General features: G+C 39.1%; 1 protein-coding gene across 2 annotated transcripts; it reads right to left on the bottom strand.

Annotated features, from left to right (window-relative positions):
- Positions 1 to 3,691: 3,691 nt before the first annotated feature.
- crip2 (cysteine-rich protein 2) lies at positions 3,692 to 21,180 on the bottom strand. Of its 2 annotated transcripts, XM_083543807.1 has the most exons (8): positions 21,023 to 21,180; positions 13,923 to 14,017; positions 9,690 to 9,747; positions 8,245 to 8,379; positions 7,951 to 8,019; positions 7,767 to 7,861; positions 4,988 to 5,045; positions 3,692 to 4,721 (listed from the first exon to the last, which is right to left on the bottom strand). In XM_083543807.1, the coding sequence occupies exons 1-8, from the start codon at positions 21,063 to 21,065 to the stop codon at positions 4,654 to 4,656; spliced, it is 621 nt and encodes a 206-aa protein (XP_083399933.1). In that variant the 5' UTR covers positions 21,066 to 21,180; the 3' UTR covers positions 3,692 to 4,653. The 2 variants fall into 2 exon arrangements, 1 of the variants encoding a protein (XP_083399933.1); XR_014534000.1 differs by lacking the exon at positions 3,692 to 4,721 and having other exon boundaries at positions 4,988 to 5,662; positions 6,559 to 7,861.
- Between the last annotated feature and the right edge of the window lie 1,732 nt (positions 21,181 to 22,912).

Consider the following 22,912-nt stretch of genomic DNA (forward strand, 5'->3'; position numbering starts at 1 on the left):
GATGTATATAGTGATATAGAGTAAAACACTAAAGGGGAACAAAAGTAATAAAATGTAACTTGGAACAAATATACAAAGCAGTAAAGTGGGTCATGTCTTCAGAACCATGAAACAACACATAACAACACAGCAGCACAAACCTCATGATTGCATGAAGTGCAAATACACAAAAGCACAAATAAACCAGTTAATATAGAGGTCAGAGAACATTACCTGGACAGGACAACAGAACAATATTGGATGGAAAAAATGGTAAACGATCATGCTTTTGTTTTGTGACAGCAAAGGTATCAAAGAAACAGTAGCAAGATATCTATCTATCTATCTATCTGTCTATCTGTCTGTCTGTCTGTCTGTCTGTCTGTCTGTCTGTCTGTCTGTCTGTCTGTCAAATCCAAAGACATCCAATACAATTGTGTGCCTCTACTTTGTAGTAACAGTTTGAGGAAGAATCTGTTTCAAGTGTCCCACTTATGTTCATATAGTCTGTCTGTCTGTCTGTCTGTCTGTCTGTCTGTCTGTCTGTCTGTCTGTCTATCTTAAAGTGTAGGTGTGCAGTAATGGTCTAATAGGTTTGTGAACATTCTATTGGGATTCTATTGTTTTGCTAGCCCCAGGTTAAAAAATGTAGAAACCTAAAAAGCAAACAAACTGCATCCACAAGTACATCTTGATACCTTTTAGCCAATTTGCTTGTGCTCCTAAACCAAAACAACTGTGATCCCTGAGGGATGGAAGTAATGAAGAGGATATCTGGTATGGGATGGCAGCCCAGATAAAATGCTGCAATGGGAATGCTTTAAGTAAACACATGGGATGCTGAGAAGGAACAGAAAGCTCAGAGATAGAAAATTAAGGAATGAACCAGAGAAAACACCAGTTATTTCACAAGTTTAGCTGACTTTTCTTAATAGTCATAAATGGCTTAAGAAAAACATAGCCGTAGCTTTTAAACGAACAATAAATGCTATTATGTCTAGTAGGAATACACATTCATTACTTCCTCACATAAATGACAGAAGATACAGATGTTTTTTCCCACCATGATCCTGCAATGATAGGACCACTGTAACATGGAACACCTTCCTATTTACTAATTGAAAGTAACATGAATGCTAAAAACAGGTATATCCTTTTTCCAAACGATGACGAACTACATTTGGACCATCTTTACAAGATAAGACAGACAATAGGAGCAGAAAAGCAGATGAATAGGTCTTCTGTTTGTTTTGGCAGAAGCGTTCAAGGAGCTGCGCACCTACTTTTTTGATCTACAAGTTGGACAGTAGGAAATCGAGCCTGGATCTGTTTCTACCTGGCTATCTATCCCAATCTGCTACAATAAGAATGGGAGGATGTTGGTATTCGTGAAAGATGGTGTCTGGAAATTCTGAGCCAAGTCAGGAGCAAAGAACCATGCACCAGATAAATGCCTGTTTTTAGAACTGAGTTAATTAGAAAATAATATTTTACAGTGTAACTGTCTGAGGGGAACATCTACAGCTTACAGAATCGCTCCAGCAGGGTTTTTTTTCTTCCAAAAAAATCCAGTCCCATTTTGCTGTTACACAGGCGTCAGTGTAAAGCAACTGTGTACTCTTGACAAGAGTTTGTACATTTTAAAACAAAAGTTCACCTTAACAGGGTGTTATGCATGTTTATAAAATTTATTGGCAAAAAAAGAACCACAAAACATTTGACTAAATAAATACCAATGCAGTATGGTGTTTTAAGATGTTGCCTTTATTAGTCTCATTAATACATGAGCTCCCACAATCTGTATCCACTTTTTTTGCCTTGACGCCATCTGTTAGCTGAATCTATGGTTTCCACCCTGCTTGATGACATCTCCATTCTGGAACGTCTCCATAAATGTTAGCACGGTAGCATGTGACTGAAAAATAGCCATATTCATCGAAGACACAGTGTTCCAGTGAAGACATAAACTACATTTTATTTGACCTTTTAAATATTTTACAGTACAACTTCAGCACATTTGAATGAGGTCTTTAACTACTCAGTCATTATTATCAGCCTCCGCAGTGACAGTGTACATAAGCACAGCTGCATCCAAACTAAATCTCACTTTATCTGGCCAGACCCTGTTTCATTTGGCTGCTGGCTTAAAAAAAACAGCTATGGACCCTTTTGTGTGTGAGAACAGAACTGCATTTCATCTGTTATAAGAACAATACATCCCTAGTGGATGCTGCAAAGTTCTGGAGTATGTATCCAGCCCACAACATTACTTCCTTGGGTAGAGTCTGATCAGACAGAGCGCTCAGACAGACACTCCAGTGTTCTTTAGTTGTAGGATCAGGCATGGTTACTGGAGATTATATATATATATATATATATAGTATTCAAATTACAAGATGCCCTTTGAGAACATTAATAGCACCAAGGCAGCTTTCATGTTACATACAATACTTGTGTGTGTGTGTGTGTGTGTGTGAGATCACTATTGGCCAATCAAAATTAAAGCATGACCATGACCACCCCAATGAGACATTAGTATGAGAAGTAGTAGATGTGGAGTTTATATCAGTATTTTACCTCACCCAAAATTGCCTCCCTAATTAAATTATTGTGTTTAACTCTACCACTCCTCTGTAAAAGCATCCACGATGATTACATCTTTATAAGAAATATGTAGCGCTACCAGTTTTGTATGCATACAGAAACTTGTAGGTTGTTGCAAATGTAGCATGTATCACATTGCCCCAGCATAAGATCAGGGTGAAAATGGGCTCTTATACAGAGAGAGCATGGTGTGCTGGTTCAAATCTGTTCCGGCTGTTCTCTCAAAAATCGCACAAAACCACAAGTTATCTATTATTTATATCAAAATGTTGCTCTCTTTTGTAGTCAAAGAGCTTCAACCTTAATGAAGCATTAACAGTGTACCTGCAAAATAAATTATTAAAATAAAATCATACTAAGGAAATATAGCCATATTTTTTACATGTTCAAGTGGTATATTAGCGTCTGCTTTCTGGGAGTGGTGTTTCGTCATCGTGTGACGTGTCTGAGGGCTTATGAAAAGTTATCTGTAAAATGCACTGCCAGGTCTGCCTTTGGTTTCGAGCAGCTAGCTGGGTGTGGTAGAGTCAGCCTGAACAATGTTCTTCTGTTAACAGCATAGCAATGAAGAATTTATAGTTAAATCATATTAAATTAAATAGCAAATTCGAAAAAATGCTTGCAGCATATTGGGTGTAACAAGAAAAAAAAAAATACTGAGGATTGCAGTAGAACACAGGAAGTTCAGTGACCTTGAGGGTCAAGTACACGCTTAAAAAGATGGAACAAAACATTAAATCATCTTCAGTGATCGTTTTTGTTCTTGTCACATGGACACTGTGGATCCACAATGGACATGGCATTGATTACAGGAAATTGTGAAAACACACATTCTTATGTAGTTTACCTGAATGTTTCTGGGAAGAAACCAGAGAAACTTGGATTAAACCCACAGAGACACTGGGAGCTGTGAGGCAGCAGTGCGACCTGTTGTGCCACAAGAAACGATTCAAGCAATTTCGAATTTTCATCTCTGTAAGAAAATGTATGTTAACATGGTAACGCTCGTCCTTTTAAACCACCTTTAATTACAGACTCATAAAATTGCTTTATAGTTTTTGAGATGTAAATTCAATTAAACAGATGATCAGAGCAAAAAAAAAAAAAAGGTTGTATACAAATTTATTAAGAACACAGAAACAGCAGGACTTAAGTGGAAGCATTGTTCTTTTTTTAACCTACTAAAAATAAATCCTACAATCGGTAACAGTCCTTAAGTACTAAAGCACATTCCAAAAGAATGCATTGTCATTAAAGTTCAATTTAAAGCTTCCTTTTAGTTCATTCTCACGGGTAATGTGTTTTCATGCAAGTCATTCGTGAACATTCTGCACACGTTAATGTAATACTTTAAACAAATGATTGATACATTTTAGCTGAACATAAGCGAAAATTGTAAGTTACTACAATGCCAGTCTTAGCTACTTGGTCATTAGAGACCCTTCACAAAGCCACGACACCCATCTAGCTCTTGGAGATTTGGTTTGGTTTCTATTGTAAAAATAGGTTTGACCCTTTATTTTCCCACATCTTTGTTGAATTAGAAACGCTGCAACCTGGGTTGGTGAACATTTGTGGATTTATGGTACACTTATTTACATAAATACTGCTGCGCTGCCCCTGAGCAAAGAGGCTGGAGAAGCGAGACCAATCTACCTGTCAGCGAGCTATTAAAAACCCAAATCCTTTATATCTAATACTTTTTTTTTCTTTTACACATTTCATTACATTCAGCTGTAAAAACCACCATACAGACCATAGTGCTTTAAGAGTGACATTGACACTAGTAACATACGTAAAGGTCTATTTATAAAATGTTTAAATAGATTACCATACACCAGAACAGGATGCTCTGACTAACAGTATATCTGTGTAACAAGCAGAAAGTGGGACAAAGGTCAGTAAGTGTTATGTGGCCTGAGGTTTCCATAGATGTCCATGTTGGCACTGCTCTCAGTCTGTGTGCCTGGAGGCTGGGGAATGTGATTGAGAATGTGTGTGTGGGCCTGGAAGTGTTTTTGTAGTGGTGATGTGTGACTGTAGTGCAGAGGGAGTTTTAAGGATGCAAGCTCATGGCTGGGCCTCTGTGTTAACCTCCTTGTCATAAATGTAGCTCCCAACACCACCTGTGTTCACTCCTGAAAACACCACAATGAAACAATGCGTTCATATACCAATGGTTTTATACACAAACAGTGGAATAACTGATTATACACAATGTAAAGCAAAGAGCAGCCAATAAACTGGACTAAACTAGTTTAATAGTTATTTTCCTCTAGTGTACATGCTTCCTCTCAAAGTTAATCACCAGACAAAGACGTATTTTTAGAATCTATTAAAACGTCACACCCTGAACAAAATAATGATTTAACAGCTCCACCTAGGGGGTAAAAATAGATTGTACCTTTTGGCCCGAACAGGACAGCATAGCATGGTTTATGGCAGTAGGGCTGGCCATCGTGCTGACAAAATAATAAAAAAAAAAAAAAAAAGAACACATGATTTGGACACATTTTTCTGCTAAATATTTTACAGTTTAAAATTACCATCTGGCAAACTAGTCAAAAGTTCTCACAATATCATGGTCGTCGTTTTTTTTTCAGCTGCTCACATTAGAGGTCGCCACAGCGGATCATCCGTCTCCATAACCCCCTGTTCTCTACATCTGCCTCTTTCAAACCAACTTACCTGCATGTCCTCCCTCACCACATCCATAAACCTCCTCCTTGTCCTTTCTTTTTTCCTCCTTCCTGGTGGCTCCATTCTCAGCATTCTCCTACCGATATACCCCATGTCCCTCCTCTGCACATGTCCAAACCATCTCAAATTGGGCCTCTCTCACTTTGTCCCGAAAATGTCCTACATGTGCTGTCCCTCTAATAAACTAATTTCTGATCCGGTCTACCTCTTCGTCACGCCCAACGAAAATCTCAACATCTTCAGCTCTGCTACCTCCAGCTCCACCTCCGTCTTTTACTCAATGCCACTGTCTCTAAACCATACAACATCACAGGTCTCAACACAGTCCTATAAATTTTCCCTTTCACTCTTGCAGATGCCCTTCTATCACAAATCACTCCTGTCACTCTTCTCCACCCACTCCACCCTGTCTGCACTCTTTTCTTCACTTCTCTCACACTCCATTAATTTGCACTGTTAACCCCAGATAGCTAAACCCACATTTACCACCTCTTTTCCCTGCACCCACACCACTCCACTGGCCTCCCGCTCATTCTCTTACTCCTACTGACTTTCATTCCCCTTCTCTCCAGCACGTACCTCCAGCTTTCCAGGTTCTTCTCAACCTGCTCCCTACTCTCAACACAAATCACAATATGGACTATAATGTTTGCGGATGAAATTGTGATTTGTGTTGAGAGACACCTGTCTGACCTTGTCCGTCAACCTGTCCATCACCACTGCAAACAGGAAAGGGCTCAGAGCTGATCCTTGATGCAATCGAACCTCCGTTGTTTCTACTGCACACTTCACTGCTGTCACACTGTCCTCATACATGTCCTGCACTACCCTCACATACTTCTCTGACTTCCTCATACAATGCCACAATTCCTCTCTCGGCACCCTGCCCACACTTTCTCCGAATTCACAAACACACAATGCAGCTCCTTCTGACCTTCTCTATACTTCTCCATCAACATAGTCAAAGTAAATATTGTGTCTGTGGTGCTCTTCCTCGGCATGTAACTATACTGTTGCTTACATATTGTCACCTCCTCCCTCAGCCTGGCTTCCACTACTGTGTGACTAAACCCCTGTAGTTACTGCAGGTCTGCACATCTTTTCTTAAAAATCTGTACCAGCACACTCCTTCCCCATTCCTCAGGCATCCTCTCGCCTTCCAAAATTTTTTTAAACAATCTGGTTAAAAACTCCACTGCCATCTCTCCTAAACATCTGCCTCAATCACCAATCGTTCATTCCTAGGTTCACCTTCTACCACGTCATCTAACTCACTCCAGAATTTTTCCCTCTCCTCCATCACACAACCCACTTGTGGAGCATAGGCACTAATGACCTTTTTTTTTTATCACCCCTTAATCTTCCAGCTTCACGTTCATCACCCTATCAGAAACTCTCTTCACCTCCACTACACTCTTACTGTACTCTTCCTTCAGAATCATCCCTACACCATTTCTCTTTCCATCAACACCATGATAGAACAGCTTACACCCACCTCAATTGTTCCTGGCCTTACTCCCTTTCCACTTGTCTCCTGAACACACAACATATCTACCTTTCTCCTCTCCATCATTTTGACTACCTCTCTCCCTTTACCATTCATAGTACCAACATTTAATGTACCCACCCTAAACTCCACTCTCCTACACTTCTCCTTTTCCTGCCGTCTCTGTAGACGTCTTCCTCATCTACTTCTCCTCCTTTGGCTAACAGTTACCCAATTTCCACCGGTACCCTGTTGGCTAACGATACCTGTGGCGAGCCTTGGGAACCCGAGCCTCGACCGATCCGGTAAGAAATTCTGGTTTGTGATGCATATATTTGATTTGGCACATGTTTTACGCTGGATGCCCTTCCTAACGCAACCCTCCCCATTTATCTGGGCTTGGGACCGGCACCGGCTTGTGCAACCCTAATGGCTTGGTTTCTTACAATATCATGGTAATAATGATTTAAATGGTATTGATACAGTTGACACTTATTCAATAGTATATTATTTTAAACATTTTTAGCATCGGCTTGTTCATATACACCATTATACTGTTGTTCTGCAAGGAAGGGTGGCATGCTGAAATAGAAATATCTAATCTAATCACTGTGGTAGTGTGCAGCAATGTTTAGTCAAAAAAAGATGGTGCTTTGTTTCATTTCATTTTAATCAGCAATGCTATTTCTATTGCTATTGAGCACAGAAAATGGGGTTTCAGAGAAGCAGGGTGGGAATTCACAGCCATTAAAATATTGTGTAGAAGCTAATAATTAATAGTTTATTGCATTTCAAGAAAGTCCCTTCTGGGGTAACTGTCCCTTCATTTACTCTGAAACTATAAAAATCTTATTTCCAGACATTCAAATAAAACCTTCAGGTTTATTACACTTGTTTTTACAAACTAAAACTCATATGGGAACCTTTCAGATCATCCTGCTGCTAAAAGTGTGAAGACACACTGAGTTATCTGCTCAGCCTTTTCTAGTTTTCTCACCTCTGCATGACCCCCTGCAGCCAGGGTCTTGCTGCACCTCTCACAGCGCAGACAGGGCCGATGCCAGTCTTTCCCCAGAGACGTCACCTTCTCGGCTGCCATAACAAAATCAAGCTGTAATAAAAGTCTTGTTGCATAATAATAGATAATATGTAAACAATTAAGTTAAGACTCAGAAACCTACCAAAGTAGACCCTCTTATTACACCTGGGGCACATATTTGCCTCTCCAGAAAAGGTGGTGATGCTTCCAGCTGAAATAATATAACAGAAAAATTCAGAGACACTCGGACAGTTTTCTCGTGCCGTTATGTTGAATTGAGTGGATACTATGTAATAGCAAATAGAAGAGAGTTAAGGAAAATGATTGATGTTGGCCTCTGGCCTGCAGCTGTGGGAAAAGCTGGGCTCACTGGCCTCAAAAATTCCCCAGAGTGACTGAGTTTATGTGAATACACTCAAAGCAATTATTTTTGTACCTTTAGAAGGAGGCCTGCTGGCTGCTGGGACCCACTTTTCTTCAGGTTTAGGTGCAGAGTCTACAGTGGTCAGGGCTGGGTCATTGTTACTGGGTGCCTCATACACATAAGAACCTGCACCCCCAATGTTGACACCTGCATAAAAAGCAACAATGAAAACCACCAAAGAACAAAACAATAAAAGTATAAAAAAAAGTTCTTAGTTAAAAAAATAAATAAATGCATCATTAATGACACTAAACATTTAATTCCAAAGTGTTATTATTATTAAAAACATATAACGTGCATTGTCCAGCAGAGGGCCCTCATTCATACAAAACTGTAAAGCCAATAATCTTTTATGATCAGCTGTGTGAGCAGGTGGAATCGAATTCTTCCATTTCACTTCCTTTTATTTCAACCCTGGTACACGTTAGCAGACATGCACACATTTAATCTATTCATTAGTCAGAATTAATCAGCACCCCTTATACGTAATCTTACAATTTGAACAATGCATTCATCTACTTTAAAGTGGAACAATATTAAGCTACAATATAATTCCATCCATTTGCAGACAGTTAAAAACAAATGTAAAATACTGTATGAAAGGATTAGAGCTACAGCAGTTGAAAAAGTGAAATGAAGCACTTTAAGTGGTCATATTAAATGTATCACTTCTGTATTGCCATGTATCAGTGGGATAATGTTATTGGTTCAGCACCAAGTGGGAAAAAAAAAAAAAAAAAAAAAAAAAAAAGGAAAAAGAAAAATCAGATACTCTCAAATGCCATATGATATTGGGTAAAGTGGGCGTATTTAACTAGTGTAAAATGTCACACTTATGAACAGATGAATCAAAAAGGCAGCAATCTTAAAAGAAAAATAAATCACTGTTACAATTAATGACAGTGAATAGCAAAAAATGCTGTCAGAAAATATGAATAGGCATCTGCCTACAGCGTAAGCAACCTGATGGAACATCTAATAGCATTTAAACCGAATGATTAAGAGTATAAGAGGGATGCTGATCTAATCTGAATGTGCAGCTAGTAACAGTAGCAACCAATACAAATAAACTAAATAAAATATCCCATGATGCCTCTCATTACTTAAAAGTATTAGTATACACCGTCAGCAAGTGCGGATTATCTTACAATTCGCAGCAGTGCAGCAACGTTATGAATAACATTTTAACTGTATGTTTTAACAAAAAAAAAAAACATTTTTTTAAACATTGTATTAAAGTGATTGTCAAGTAGTAGTGAATTCACTAAAGGTACCGTAGGGGCTGTGGGGGCTGCGTCCAAAATTCACGGATTTACGAAACTTGCAGATGGTCTTATAACGTAACCCCCGTGAGTTCCAGGAGACCACTGTAAATCTTACTAAAATGGTATTGATGCACTGATTTTTTTTTTCTGATGCCACTACTAGTTTCTGTACATGGTCATTAGCTTTCTTACCTTTGGGCCCAAAGAGGGCAGCATAGCAGGGCTTGTGACAAAAGGGTTTCCCATCATGCTACAAAAAAGGAGAAGAGGGAGAAGAATGTGAGCAAGGCATGAATTAAAACTTGGCAGCTGTTTACACCCTGCAATGTTCCATCAATATTGCCATCTGTTATAAGTATGATGGTGTCTGAAGTCTTAAATCCACTTGTGTGCACTTGAGTGCATGTTCTGGTTTGCTGTGGCTTTAATTGGTTAGACGTCGAGTTTCCATTTTAGGTTTTTTTGCGTGTATGCACTGCAGCACCTCTTGAACTGTTCCATCTGAGTTAAAGAAAGATTTTGTTTTTTCTCAAATACGAATAACCATCACTTCTGTGGGATGAGCCTGGGATGTGGTTATCATGGAAACAACTACTGGCCAGCTGTGTTAATGATTTCAGGAGGCAATCATGGACAAGGCCAGTGATCCTGACAGCAGATGTCTGCTGGAAAAAATTGCAAAAATGCCTACAATCTTACCATACCAGACACTTCTACCCAACATGGTCAGGTCTGAGAAAGGGCAGTTTCTTACTCGTCAGGACTATAAGACAGTAATATATGTCTATTTCCTTTCCAAGCTATATTGGTGCCATCACTGGAACTCTGGTGTGATGACTTTCTCAGCCCTCCACTTAAGGACAGGGATTAATTTCATTCCATTTCGATCCAGTTTGCTTTTGTTACAGATATCAGTGTGATGAATTCAGAGGTTCGGTGCCCACTCAATTCCCACAACCTAATACGAAAATCTGTCATTGTTTTTTCCATCAGAAATACAACCCCATGATTCTCAAGAGCACAGCCTCATGAATCTCCGCAAGTGCTATAAGAAGAAAATGTCTTCAAATGTGGAATTCTAAGCACAGCACAGCAATACAGTATCTGAACAATTGACTAAAAACCACAGAGAATATATCCAGATTTTTAATAGGTTTATAAAACTTGGAACCCTTTTTTTTTTCCCCTGAATATGACTAAATCTCTAAAATACACTGAGGATACTATAGTGGCATCAGTCTTAAAGACCTATAGAGATAATTGTGGAAATTCTCATTTCCAAAACGAGACAAACTATAAAAGGCACATATAATAAACGTTTAATACAGGGGTTGATCTATTAGTAGCCGGGTTATTTTTTGATAGGTGGGATGTAGACTACTGTTGCAGTCACCATAATTTTTTCAGTGGCGGGCGGGCAGAGCCAGCAATGCCTTCTCTGCTGGCCTAAACACTATCAAAAGCACTGACCTACATTTACAACCTAAATTCTAATACTTGTTCCATGAAATTGTATTAAAATATTCCCAACAGTTTATTGTCTTCATTTCATAGTTTCTCTTGGCTGTAATGATTCCAGTACGTGCATGTTAGTTTTTTTTTGTCCAATCAGATTTTAGCCTCCATGTGCTGCCATGTCAATCTAATCTGCCCAGGGCCTGCAAAGTCTGTACTGCTGGCCCTTTTACCATAGAGCATAGTACCAACGGGTCTGTTTCTTTAACCAAATCAGATTTCATACTCGCCTAACATGGCCAGCTAGCTAGCCCAGAATAGCGTCAGCATTTTTTCATCCTCTGATTGGTTGGTCAGCGTGAAACTGTTACAGCCAAGTTCGACTGGCAGAACACGTCTGTAGCTCTGCACACATTAATACATCAGAGTTAGACTTTTTTTTATGCCTACAGAGGAAGAGAAATTGATTTGGTCACAGACATACTTAAAAATCCGTTTTCAAGAAAAGCTAGACATCGTGAGGAGAGCTCGCCCAACCCTGAATATCGCTTCCAGACCAGTAAATACGAGCAGTACCACTGGCTTACAGCCTCTGAGCAGCAGTGCAAATTATGAGTATGTAGGTTGTATTTTATTTACATTGTAAATGTTTGTGTCATGTTATTAGACAAATATTGATTCTGAACTGCTCCAGATGATGTAGGTTTACAGTTGTGGTTGTAGTGTAGAGGTTTGGAGCTTGCTTTAGTAAAATGGTATTCACCCTGCATAGGCGAAATATCTCTCTCTGTAATGCCACGTGTTATATTGCGTTTTTGTATAGTATTGATGGATTCTATGACTGCGACGTGATAGTGGTGGTATTAAGAGGTGGATTAAGTCGGGTAAATCCCCACTGAAGGCCCAGGTACCACATGCACGGCCCGCCACTGTTTTTGCTTGAAAGGTCTTGATTAACTGGATAACTCTGACTTATGCCAATCAGACCAGACTAAATTATGTTAGCCCCTTTTCCAGGCAATCAAATCATGGAGACCTGGATACACAAAATTGGAGAACACACTTAAAGACCAGCATTCAGCTAGGGATGGTAAAGGCTCTGGTTCTACATTAAACGCAAAACACCAGATGCTTACAGCTTTAATCCAGCTGCTGGAAGCAGAAATATTAAAAGGAGCGCACATGTGGGACAATATAGACTACATCAATGCTTTCATAAATTAAAACAGGAACAAGCTGAGACCCGGCCCTATAAAAGGTTACATACTCCTGCTCCGACCTCGTATCTTAAAATGTTTTTTACGATGATCGCAAAAGGAAGGCAGAAGCAAACTTTATATGGCAGAAACACAAGAAAAGGAAAACCAAAAACATGCTGTTGTACTTTTGGCAAACTACAAAAATGAAAGAATGGAAAGGCCACAGTAAAATAAACAGATACAAAAAAAATAAATATTCTAGTTAAGTTTGTTTACTTTATATACGGTCATCACACACACACACACACACACACGTGTCATGTTTCCAGGGCCCTAAAACCCTCTCCCTGTTCAAATATACCTGCCTTTCCCCCATCCCCAAAGACACACACACACACACACACACACACACACACACACACACACACACACACACACACACACACACACACACACACACACACACACACACTGTTGCAGTTTATACAGTAAATAAATGTTCATGTTATCTTATGCCTTCAGTCATTTATTAAAATATAATCTTTATTTTTATTGTAGATATGGTACTCCTGCAGTTTGGTATAAAACAAAAACTGACAATGCTGTACCAGTAACTGTTTATAAAGCTAATGTTTTTAAGTATTAATTACTGCGGTCTAATGATGTCTAATAAAAGGTGTGTGCACAATAGAAAAATCAAATACTCAGTACCATTTATAGGTGCAGGAATCTGAACTGTAAATTGACCATTGAAGTGTCACAAAGACATTAAGTGGAAAAAGAAGGGCGATCAATCATAATCCGATTCAACAGCACTCTAGCACATAAAAAAAAGATTTATTCAGTAACATCATACTGACATTAATAGACACTCCTGAAAAAATGTTTAAATCAATGTTCTGATTTATTCAGATCAAAATACAAGTCAGTTTGTCAGAATGACTGGGAGTTATGTGATATAAAGAAGTCATAGCTAAGGATGCTCCTTCTGCTTAATTTTGATAAGGATGTATGCACACATTTTTAGATAACAAAATAATAAAATGGTGAATATATATGGCCACAGTAAAATATACACTCAGTAAACACTTTATAAGGAACATTATATTAGCACTGGTTAAGGCCTCCATTGCTCTCATAACAGCTTCAATATGTCATAGCATGTATTCCTTTGAGATTTTAATCCATGTTAATAAAATGACTAGAAAGGCCACTGAAAAAGACGGATCTCATTGTCATGAAAGGATTTGCAGGGTCAGAAACAGTACTCAAATAGGTGGTGACATTCAAGAGATCACTGATATGTATTTACAACCCAATGTGCACCAAGGAGGAATTCCCCACATCATTTTACCACCTCCACCAGCCCGGGGTGCTGACAAGATCGATTCATGCCATCAGTGCCATCAGCCAAATTCTGACCCAAAGAGTTATCAGTCTTCAACTGTCCAGTTTTGACGAGTCAGTGCCCACTGCAGCCTCTGCTTCCTTTTCTTGGGCAAAAGAAATGAAACCCAGTGTGGTCTCCTACTGATGTATTCCATCCACCTTAAGATTTACCGTGTTCTACATTCTGAGATGCATGCATTGTCTGGTACGGCAAAGTCCCCTTATTTGGTATGTTTTTTTTTTCTCTAAATATAAATAGGAGTGGTATATGCTGGAGTGACTGAAAAAAACAAGATATATTTCCTGCTAGATTAAGAAATATTTAAATCATTGGTAACTTCATGTGTGCTTCTTTTACACAGAACACAGTAGACACACTCACCTCCGCATGGCCTCCTGCTGTCAGGGTTTTGCTACAGCGTTCACACTTCAGGCAGAACTTGTGCCAGTCCTTTCCCAGAGATGTTACCTTTTCAGCTACAAGAGTGAGAATGAGGCAGAAATGAAAGGTAAGAGATTAGAAAGAGACCAAATGACTTGGTAATAAAGATAACTAGACCCATCAACAAGCCAAAGTAGATTCTCTACCCATTTTATTAATCACAGGAAAGAACCGCTGGCTACATTCCAGAATTATATCATTTACATTCTGATCTACTGAGAACATAATTCTTCTAACTGTCGTTTCCTGGATTTTCTCAAAAGCCATTTTGGCACCAATATAAAGGAAGTACTGTACTTAAAATAAGTACATGGCTGTAAGCAACTTTGGTGATTTTTGACAACTTCTGTCAAAATGACCTTCACCAGGTCCTCCCATCAAACCATGATGTATCATTATGAGCCAGAACATGCTAATGTATGTGTGCTATTATGCCACACCTGAACCTGCATACCAGATTTCAGCTCAGAAAGCTTAGCATAATGCTTGAAGTTTCACCAACAATGTCTCTCTTGTAATTGACATCCAAGCAAGCAGCAATCACAGCTGAGTAAAATCATATGTTTTGCATGTATACCTAACAAATGACACCAGAAGATTATAATTCTGTGGTTTCCTTGACTTTAGAAGGTTTCCTGAATAAATGCTTGCTTTTCTTTTTGCAGCAGTCTTCACTTAGCAGCCAATTGTTGAGTTTACAACAGTGGAACTGGCACTTTTGGTTGAAAAATCTTATTGTGGTCAAATTATATTTGCGATAAGTCAAGGAGATCTATTTTTCTAGAGCATCTGTAGTATTTTAATACGACAGATACACTACTGTGATTAATATACGGTATGTATTTTGCTTGCTTGGTCATTTAACAAAGAACAATTAAAAGAAACGTATTCTATATATTGGCAAACACTTGTGTATATAATGTCCATAAAGTTCTTATATTCAGTAAATGTTTTAACCTGCTGGAGAGTCTATCCCTGAAACATTGAGTGTAAGGCAGAGGTAAACCCAGACGAGATGCCTATACATCACAAACTTCTGATATTATTAAAGAGAACCATGAGGAAGCCAAGAGGGACATGTGCTGTACCACACATCACTAAATTGTAAACTCCATGGATGGCCAATTTCTACAGCTGGAGTTATAAAGCAATCCACTGAGGTAAAAAGTTATCCAAAAAGCAAAAAATCATGAATATTGTACATTTACTCTCTTTTTACTTTCTTGTTTTCATTGAGAGTGAGGAGGATGGACAGAATTAGAAATGAGTTTACTAGAGGGACAGCGCATGTAGGACGTTTTGAAGACAAGGTGAGGGAGGCGAGATTGAGATGGTTTGGACATGTGCAGAAATGGGACATGGGGTATATCGGTAGGGGAATCCTGAGGATGGAGCCACCAGGAAGGAGGAAAACAGGAAGACCAAGGAGGAAGTTTATGGATGTGGTGAGGGAGGACATGCAGGTAGTTGGTGTGAAAGAGGCAGATGTAGAGGAAAGGGGGTATGGAAACGGATGATCTGCTGTGGCGACCACTACTGAGAGAAGCCGGAAGAAGAAGAAGACTTTGTTTGAGATATTCAAAATATAAAAACTTTCTGTTTATCTAAATTTTATATGAAATTTTACTGTGGTTCAATGTTTGTGGATCACACTGTATGCTCTTAAGGGGGTAGTGCACCATTTAACAAAAAAAAAAAGAAAAAAACAAAGCGGATATTGCCTTGTTGTTGCAGCTGCAGCTTTATTTTTTGCATCATGTACATCAACACTTCTCCTGCTGATACCCTTAAATGCAAAACCGCTGCAGCTGGACAGCCAAATTGTCAACTTCTCATTCTCGTTCTTTTGTATCCAAATCTCCTAATTTCCTCCAGACAGTTTCGGTCCTGTCCGAAGGGCCCCTGGTGAGGTAACCCCACTCCTGCAAATACTCCTAATTATAAATCTCTTTCTGTACACAATGCAGAATGGAGTCATGCTGGGGCGGCTTTCATCCACCAGAGGAAACACCTCATCTTATCAGACCGGGGCATAACTGACCAAAGAGGGCAAGCCATTTCCTCCAGGTCTCTCCTCCACCGCAGGTTTTCCGCTAGGAGAGAGAGTATTGTTTTAGGTCTGTCAGTTCCACTACCTGAGACTCTTCTCCCCCCCCCCCCCCCCCCCCCCGGGAGCAGCTCAGGCCAACAGGGATCATTTTCACTCTGAAACAAAATGCATCACAACACAAAAAAGTGCTGGACTCCAGCAAGGGCATATAAAAGGACCTGGTAATAATGCAGCTACTATATTACAGATCCTCCATGAGTACAAAGCTACACCTGCTCTCCAGTGATTCAGCAACAGAACATCAGCTCCCTACAACATAAATTATTGCTAATAAAATGAGAGGCTATTTCTGGTCACAGAGACACCACGACTCTCCAACTGTGACCAAAGACGGTGATAGAGCTAAGAAGAAGTGGAAGGAAAAAAAAAAAAAAAAAAAAAAAAAAAAAACGCACCCATGCCCTTTTTTTTTTTTTTTTTACAGGTAAAAAGGTATTGCTGGTATTGTGAGACAAGAGGTTTTCCAGAGTGTCTGTATTATGCAATAATTATGGTCCCATTTAGCTAGATAGAAGCTGCCTCAGTCTTGTGTGTAGCCAATTAATTCCGGCAACGCTAGCTGCACAAATATATCATTTCAGTCACCAGGAGTCATCTTCATACCAGATAACCTTGTGCCCCTCACTAGGGACACTGTAGTAGTTAGAAGTGCATTACGGAGTCATGTTTCCAGGAATGAGGGGCACCAAAGCACATGACACCAATGACTGTGCATTAGAGGATATCATGACTTTAATTTGTATGACTTTATCTAGTGAAGCATATAGAGCACGATATGCATACCTGATCGCAGATAATAATAAACACAAAGATGTAATAGACAAGCATGATTTGCTGCATGTTACACATATTAAATTACTGCTCATGGAAATTGAGTCTGTGTAAAGATTTCTTCATTTGCATAAATATATAGACGTATTGTACATCTCTTTTGAAGACTTTTTTACTGCAAACAGTTTTACCCTAGCTCAGATCATTCGACTCAAAAGCATTTTCACAGAATTAGCAACTACTTATGTGATTGTGTGTGGCCTGTGATAATCCAGGCAGGGGAATTATTTAAGAGGCGTATTTAACTGAGTAATGGGGAGAGGAGGAATCACAGGGCGCTAGTAATTTACGGAGGCTCTTTGCGGGGCTTGCTGAAAGGAGGTTGCTTTTCTGGAATGCTAATTGCTTTTCCATAATTATCAATAGCAAGGAGGAAACCCAACGACCTAAGATGGAGAGATAAAAACACGAGGGAGGCTGGGAAAAATACAATCAGCGGTTTTCTGACCCTGCATTTACCAAATGGATCATGCACAATCCCACGCAAATAAAAGCAGACCCTCCAATGATCTTTGCAAACTTGTAAACAGACGACTTTCATTTCTGACCTCTGTTCTGAACGTGTGCCAGCTGAGCCCATCCAGCGTTTCATTTGCAAGGCACTGATTACTACATGGACGAGGTGGACAGACCGTCATGATACGGGACTAAAGCTCCCCTGCATAAACAGAAGTTCTGACAGTACAGTTAGAGCACAAATAACCTTTACCGCCATTCCAGTGCTTTCTTTCCAATCTGTCATTATTAACAGAACATTTTTACTCTGAAATCGCATTATCCGCTGCAACAGCTGTGACTCTTCTGATCTACACGCTCCTGTCTAAGCTCCATGGCCTTGGCCTAATTTAGTGGAGACATGCTACTAATATCTCCAAACAAATAAATTTGTCAGTTAAGTGTGAGAGTTCCATCTTGAGTTGGTTTCTGGACTCCACGGTTGCAGAGCAGTAGCACTGGGTGTGGCAGGAAACCTCTGGTGTGCAGATGTGTCTGGAGTTTTCTAAGGCTGATGCAAGGGCTCTTCAAACCTGGCTACACAAGGCCACTGTGGTGCCAGCCAAGGTGGGGTTTCCTTAGTGAGGGAAAGTCACAGTAGTAGGCCCTTGTGCAAGCATTACTTATGTAGAGCTCTATGATTATCACAATACGGAATCAGCAAACCGAGGAAAAAAACAAAAACAGACTTCAGATAACATTCCATAATGATGGAGCACCATATTTTAAAACACACACACACACACACACACACAAAAGAAAAACAAACAAAAATCATGATAGCTGGTAAATAAACTGCAGAGTTGTTTTATCCAACATTAACAACTAATTATCATAGAATATTTACTTACGTAACATTATATACATTCCCAATTAAATAATATAATTACTACAATCTGCAATCTTACATGCAACATCAACAGGATTCATTCTAGACATTTTACAACGTACAAAACCAGTACAAAATCATGTCTGAAACTTGAATTAAAATACAATTAAACTGATTTATGAAACACTAATGTATAAATTGTAGTTTGTTGCTGAATGAAGAAGCAGGTGCAAAAATTGAGGCGTTGAATAGTTAAAAAGCCTCCCTCCCTCCTTCCTTCCCTCTTTTCTACCTTCCTTTTGTGGACACATCAAATCTGGTAAAGTAAGCTTAAAAGTAATATTTGAATAAGCTCAAAAATAATATAACTTATTAAAAAGAGGTCTTGAAAATATAATTGCCCCCTCTATAAATGAAGCGCTGAGGATTAACAATTAATGGGAAATGGGGATATTTTGGGCGTTTCATTTAAAAAGCAGCAGTTTCTCGCGAACACCAGCTGTAGAACAGTTACAGCACGTTTTAGCAAAGAAGGGGAAATAAACAGTGTAATAAAACAGACGTTTTAAACATTTAAAATGCCTCTGTAAACCAGTGGTTCTTCACTTGCATTTCAAACAGGATATATGATGTACAGAAGGTCGTTTGAAAATGCAGTTTGGGACAGCAGGATTTTTTTTTTTTTTTTTTTACGTGAAGAGGATGAATGATAAAAACCTGCCACCTGTTTTACAACACCACAGTTCATTTGAATTCCTAGCACACAAAATGTTAGTAAACGGAAAGTCTTAATAGCTCTTAGAACACTTCCTTTCTTGTTTGCTTGGTTGCCAAGCTGTAAAAACATGCAATAACTCGAAAGTGCCGACTTTCTAAACATAATAAAGAATGTTAAAATCCACATTCACAAGTCGGACTGCAACGTTAGAGAGTAATATAATACTTTAGATGTCCAGCCGAGTTTTATCTGTTTTAGATCTTTTCTCCAGCAAACTGCAGCAGTTAGGGTTGCCACCACTCATTATATATATATATATATATATATATATATATATATCCATCCATCCATTTTCTCCCGCTTATCCGTAATTCGGGTCGCGGGGGCAGCAGTCTAAGCAGGCATACCCCACCTTCGACTGCTGCCCAATCCACACAGCACCGTCCCTTACGGTCCCTCCTGCAGGTGGTGAGCCCACGGGAAGGCGGCCCCACGTCACTCCGACGTCACGGACCTTAATATTTCCCTCGTAAGGGACCCCCGGAGCATAGAGGGTTAAGGGCCTTGCTCAAGGGCCCAAGAGTGGCAGCCTATATATATATATATATATATATATATATATATATATATATATATATATATATATATATATATATATATATATATATATGAGTGGTGGCAACCCTTCAGAAATTCATTTTTTCAGACAGAGTTGCACCAAGGCAGGGAGGAGTGGGACACACCCAAGAGATCATAGATGCCATGAGTTCAGCTAGACACTTGTAATAACACACTGTTTAATTGATCTGGTCCAGTACCACTATGACATAGACAACAGTGTTGGGTCTAGGGTTTTGGAAAATCTAGTGTTGCTACAGAGAGAACCATGTAGAGTAATAAATGATGCCATTATACACATCACTGTAGCTGCTGCTGCAAAAAGGAAAAATTCAGACACCAATCACCCAATGTAAGACCCCTGTGACTTTCCAGTCGACTTAATTATCTAAACACCAGGACCAAAACGTCTCTGAAGGGACCGTGGATGAAAGGAGGAACGGCTATAGTGCTGCGCTTGCTATTATATAACCCTGACTCAATGCACCCAATTGATTTTTTTTTTTTTGCATGGCAGCTGGAACGATAGGACGAGTTACAGTTTCATATCGGACTCCAATGCTTAATGAAGAAGGAGGGAAAAGTTCGCCACACACCAACACCAGGATCACTTTATAAATAAGATCAATTGCAAAGAGTCATACGGAAGGGATGCGTGCTTTATAAAGGTCAGACTGCAGGGAAGTAAAATCAACAATTACAATAAATTACAGTGGCAATAGATCATTAATTTTGCTTGCAAAAGAGTTTTAAAAAAAAACAAAAAACAAAAATCAAAAACCCTAAAGCAAATATAGACCTGCTATTTTTACAAATGGTTAAAACAAGGTATCCAATGAGGACTTGTCTGAAAATGATATAAAAAGGAAAATTATGAAATTCTATTAAAATCATCTTAATTATTATAGACCTCCAGTAAAACAGAAACACAAAACCAATTGACTCTGAGGGTGTGTTCATATAACCGCTGCGCTGCGCAGCATCGTTACTTAATCCAATGAATAAAATCTAATTTTATTAACGATAAACATTGCAAATCAGTCGTGCAAGTATTTCTCTCGTAAAAACAAAACAGACAGGGAAACACAACAAAAAACTGTACTTCAAAAAATAAACAGAGGCTCAGGTCATAGGTTTAGAAGTGTACATTTGGATACGCTTCTGTACTGTATGTCAGTGTGTCAAGTGAACGCACCTCATCAGCTAATAGCAGAAAAGTGCAGAGGTGATTTAGGAACTGCAATGTCTAGGGAGCGATATTGACCCATGCATAAATTACGCAATTTGTATTACAGCTTTAATTGAGCTTCATTTTCGGTGCACTAAATAAGCACAAATGAAGCCACCTTACATTTGGACTGAATTCAATACAGATTCTGTAAACGTGTAACACAAAATCTCTTTTAATTCGGAAAGGAAATTGAATTGAATGAACTTACCGAAATACACAGTCTTTTCGCATTTTGGACACTTTGACGCCATGCTCGCTTTGTATTTTGAATCAGATGTTGCCTTAGCTTAAATTTGCAGCTTGCTCAGTCCCACACCAGAAGCACTTCACTGGAGCATCCCGCTTTGTGAAAGGCTCTATATTTGCATAGCCCCGCCCATCATGCGTGGCCGATTGAACATTCCGCCCACAATGCCGCCTGCATTCATTGGTTCGGAGAACTGTCAATCACAGTGGGGGTTGCCGGGCTGGGACACCATCACTGAGGGCCGACGATGGGGTCTGTGTCTCTCATTTTCCATCCCTGAGCGGGTGTGCAACAAAAGCCCCTTTCACTGCTCCTGAATAGAGAGTTTTCAGGACACGCCAGACCAAATCTTTCTGAATGACACTGGCACGTCCTAGTCATGCCTCGAACACTTCCTTTCTTGTTTTCCAGGAGCCCCAGGGCTTTACAAGTGGACATGTTTAGGACCCCTTGTGCTATTTCTTTTCCCTTAGTCAAAAATATACAACAGTTTTATTTGTGTGTGTGTGTACTATTTGCCATTTTCATTCATTAAAGAAACGTGTGTTTCTAGTGTGTGAAATTGGTAATGTTGCTATTCTCGCACATCCACATGCTGTCTGATGACACTGAGCAGATCCCAGGATCATTTTTTAGATAAATTTAACATGTCCTGTTTCTCAGATATCTCAAACTATGAGACCGGTGTAATGTCACTATTTTAAAAACCTTCCTACTTAAACTATATGAATTTCTGTAGATAATTTCTGTGGATTTTTGTCAGTGTGGTGTTTACAGCTTGCAGTACCAGGGGTATTCGTGTGAGTACACTTGCTGTGATTGCAGCTTTGTGTGTCTTGGTAACCCAGACACTCGCTGCATAATCACTGAAGAGCAGAATTTCCCCCTAGGCACTTTTTTAATAGATAGAGCCCTGACAGTAGAACTTAGACCAACTGAATACTATGCTGCAATATATGTATTTATGCTGCTAGAAATATATATATATATATATATATATATATATATATATATATATATATATATTTTTTTTTTTTTTTTGTTTATGTGTATAACACGATTCCCTGATATTTTTATCTTTTTATTTGTGTTCTTATCCACAGACCTAAAAGCCAATTGTGTGCTAAAGGGCTCCCTGTCCTAAATGATTACACGCTACTTTTCCTGGGACAACAGCCCAGATCAAGTGAACATTTTCACTATTTAGGGATTTCTAGTGCTGTTTTTTTGCAGGCTCCACCTAGGTCCACACTACACATCATCATAACTCAGCAAGAGGGCCACATTACGATTCATGTGGCATTTGAAACATCTGAATCCTTAATGTATACCTGCATGCTTTCACAATACTCAAAATAGCAAGGGAATTTTAAGGGTGCGGTTGTTTGGATTTGTCCCTTTGGCTTTAAATTAGAGAGAGAGAAAGAGAGAGAGAGAGAGAGAGAGAGAGAGAGAGAGAGAGAGAGAGAGAGAGAGAGAGAGAGAGAGAGAGAGAGAGAGAGAGAGAGAGAGAAGAATATGCAATTTCAGTTTTAAATACTTAAAACCTACAGGAAACTTGGGTTCAGTTTTGGAGCACTGTTCACTATGAGAAGAAAAAAAGTCGAAAAGCTCTTATCAGATCTTTGTAAGAACGTTGGAAACCAACTGTCTGGGAGTGGAGCAGTAGTGTCTGTGTAGGCTGATAATAGGAGCACAGGTCAAATTAACAGTTTTAGATTTCAAATTTCATTATTAGAGAGTGACGCCTTTTCCTGGTGTTTTCATTAGTTTAGAACTAAAAAGGTACTTTCTATTCTAATAAATAGCCTTCTTTTAGTTAAAAGAATAAAAACTAAGTTTTCATGGTTT

Source organism: Silurus aristotelis, assembly GCF_946808225.1.
Source record: "Silurus aristotelis genome assembly, chromosome: 6".
Taxonomy (NCBI): Eukaryota; Metazoa; Chordata; class Actinopteri; order Siluriformes; family Siluridae; genus Silurus; species Silurus aristotelis.

Bases quoted from the DNA above. Each gene is read 5' to 3' on its own strand.
- crip2 (XM_083543807.1), bottom strand. From the start codon at position 21,065: ATGGCGTCAAAGTGTCCAAAATGCGAAAAGACTGTGTATTTCG. The intron at 5,046-7,766 runs GTGAGAAAACTA...TTATTTTGTCAG, and splicing joins CTGCAGGGGGTCATGCAGAG to CACGATGGCCAGCCCTACTG. The intron at 4,722-4,987 runs GTACAATCTATT...TGGTGTTTTCAG, and splicing joins TGTCCTGTTCGGGCCAAAAG to GAGTGAACACAGGTGGTGTT.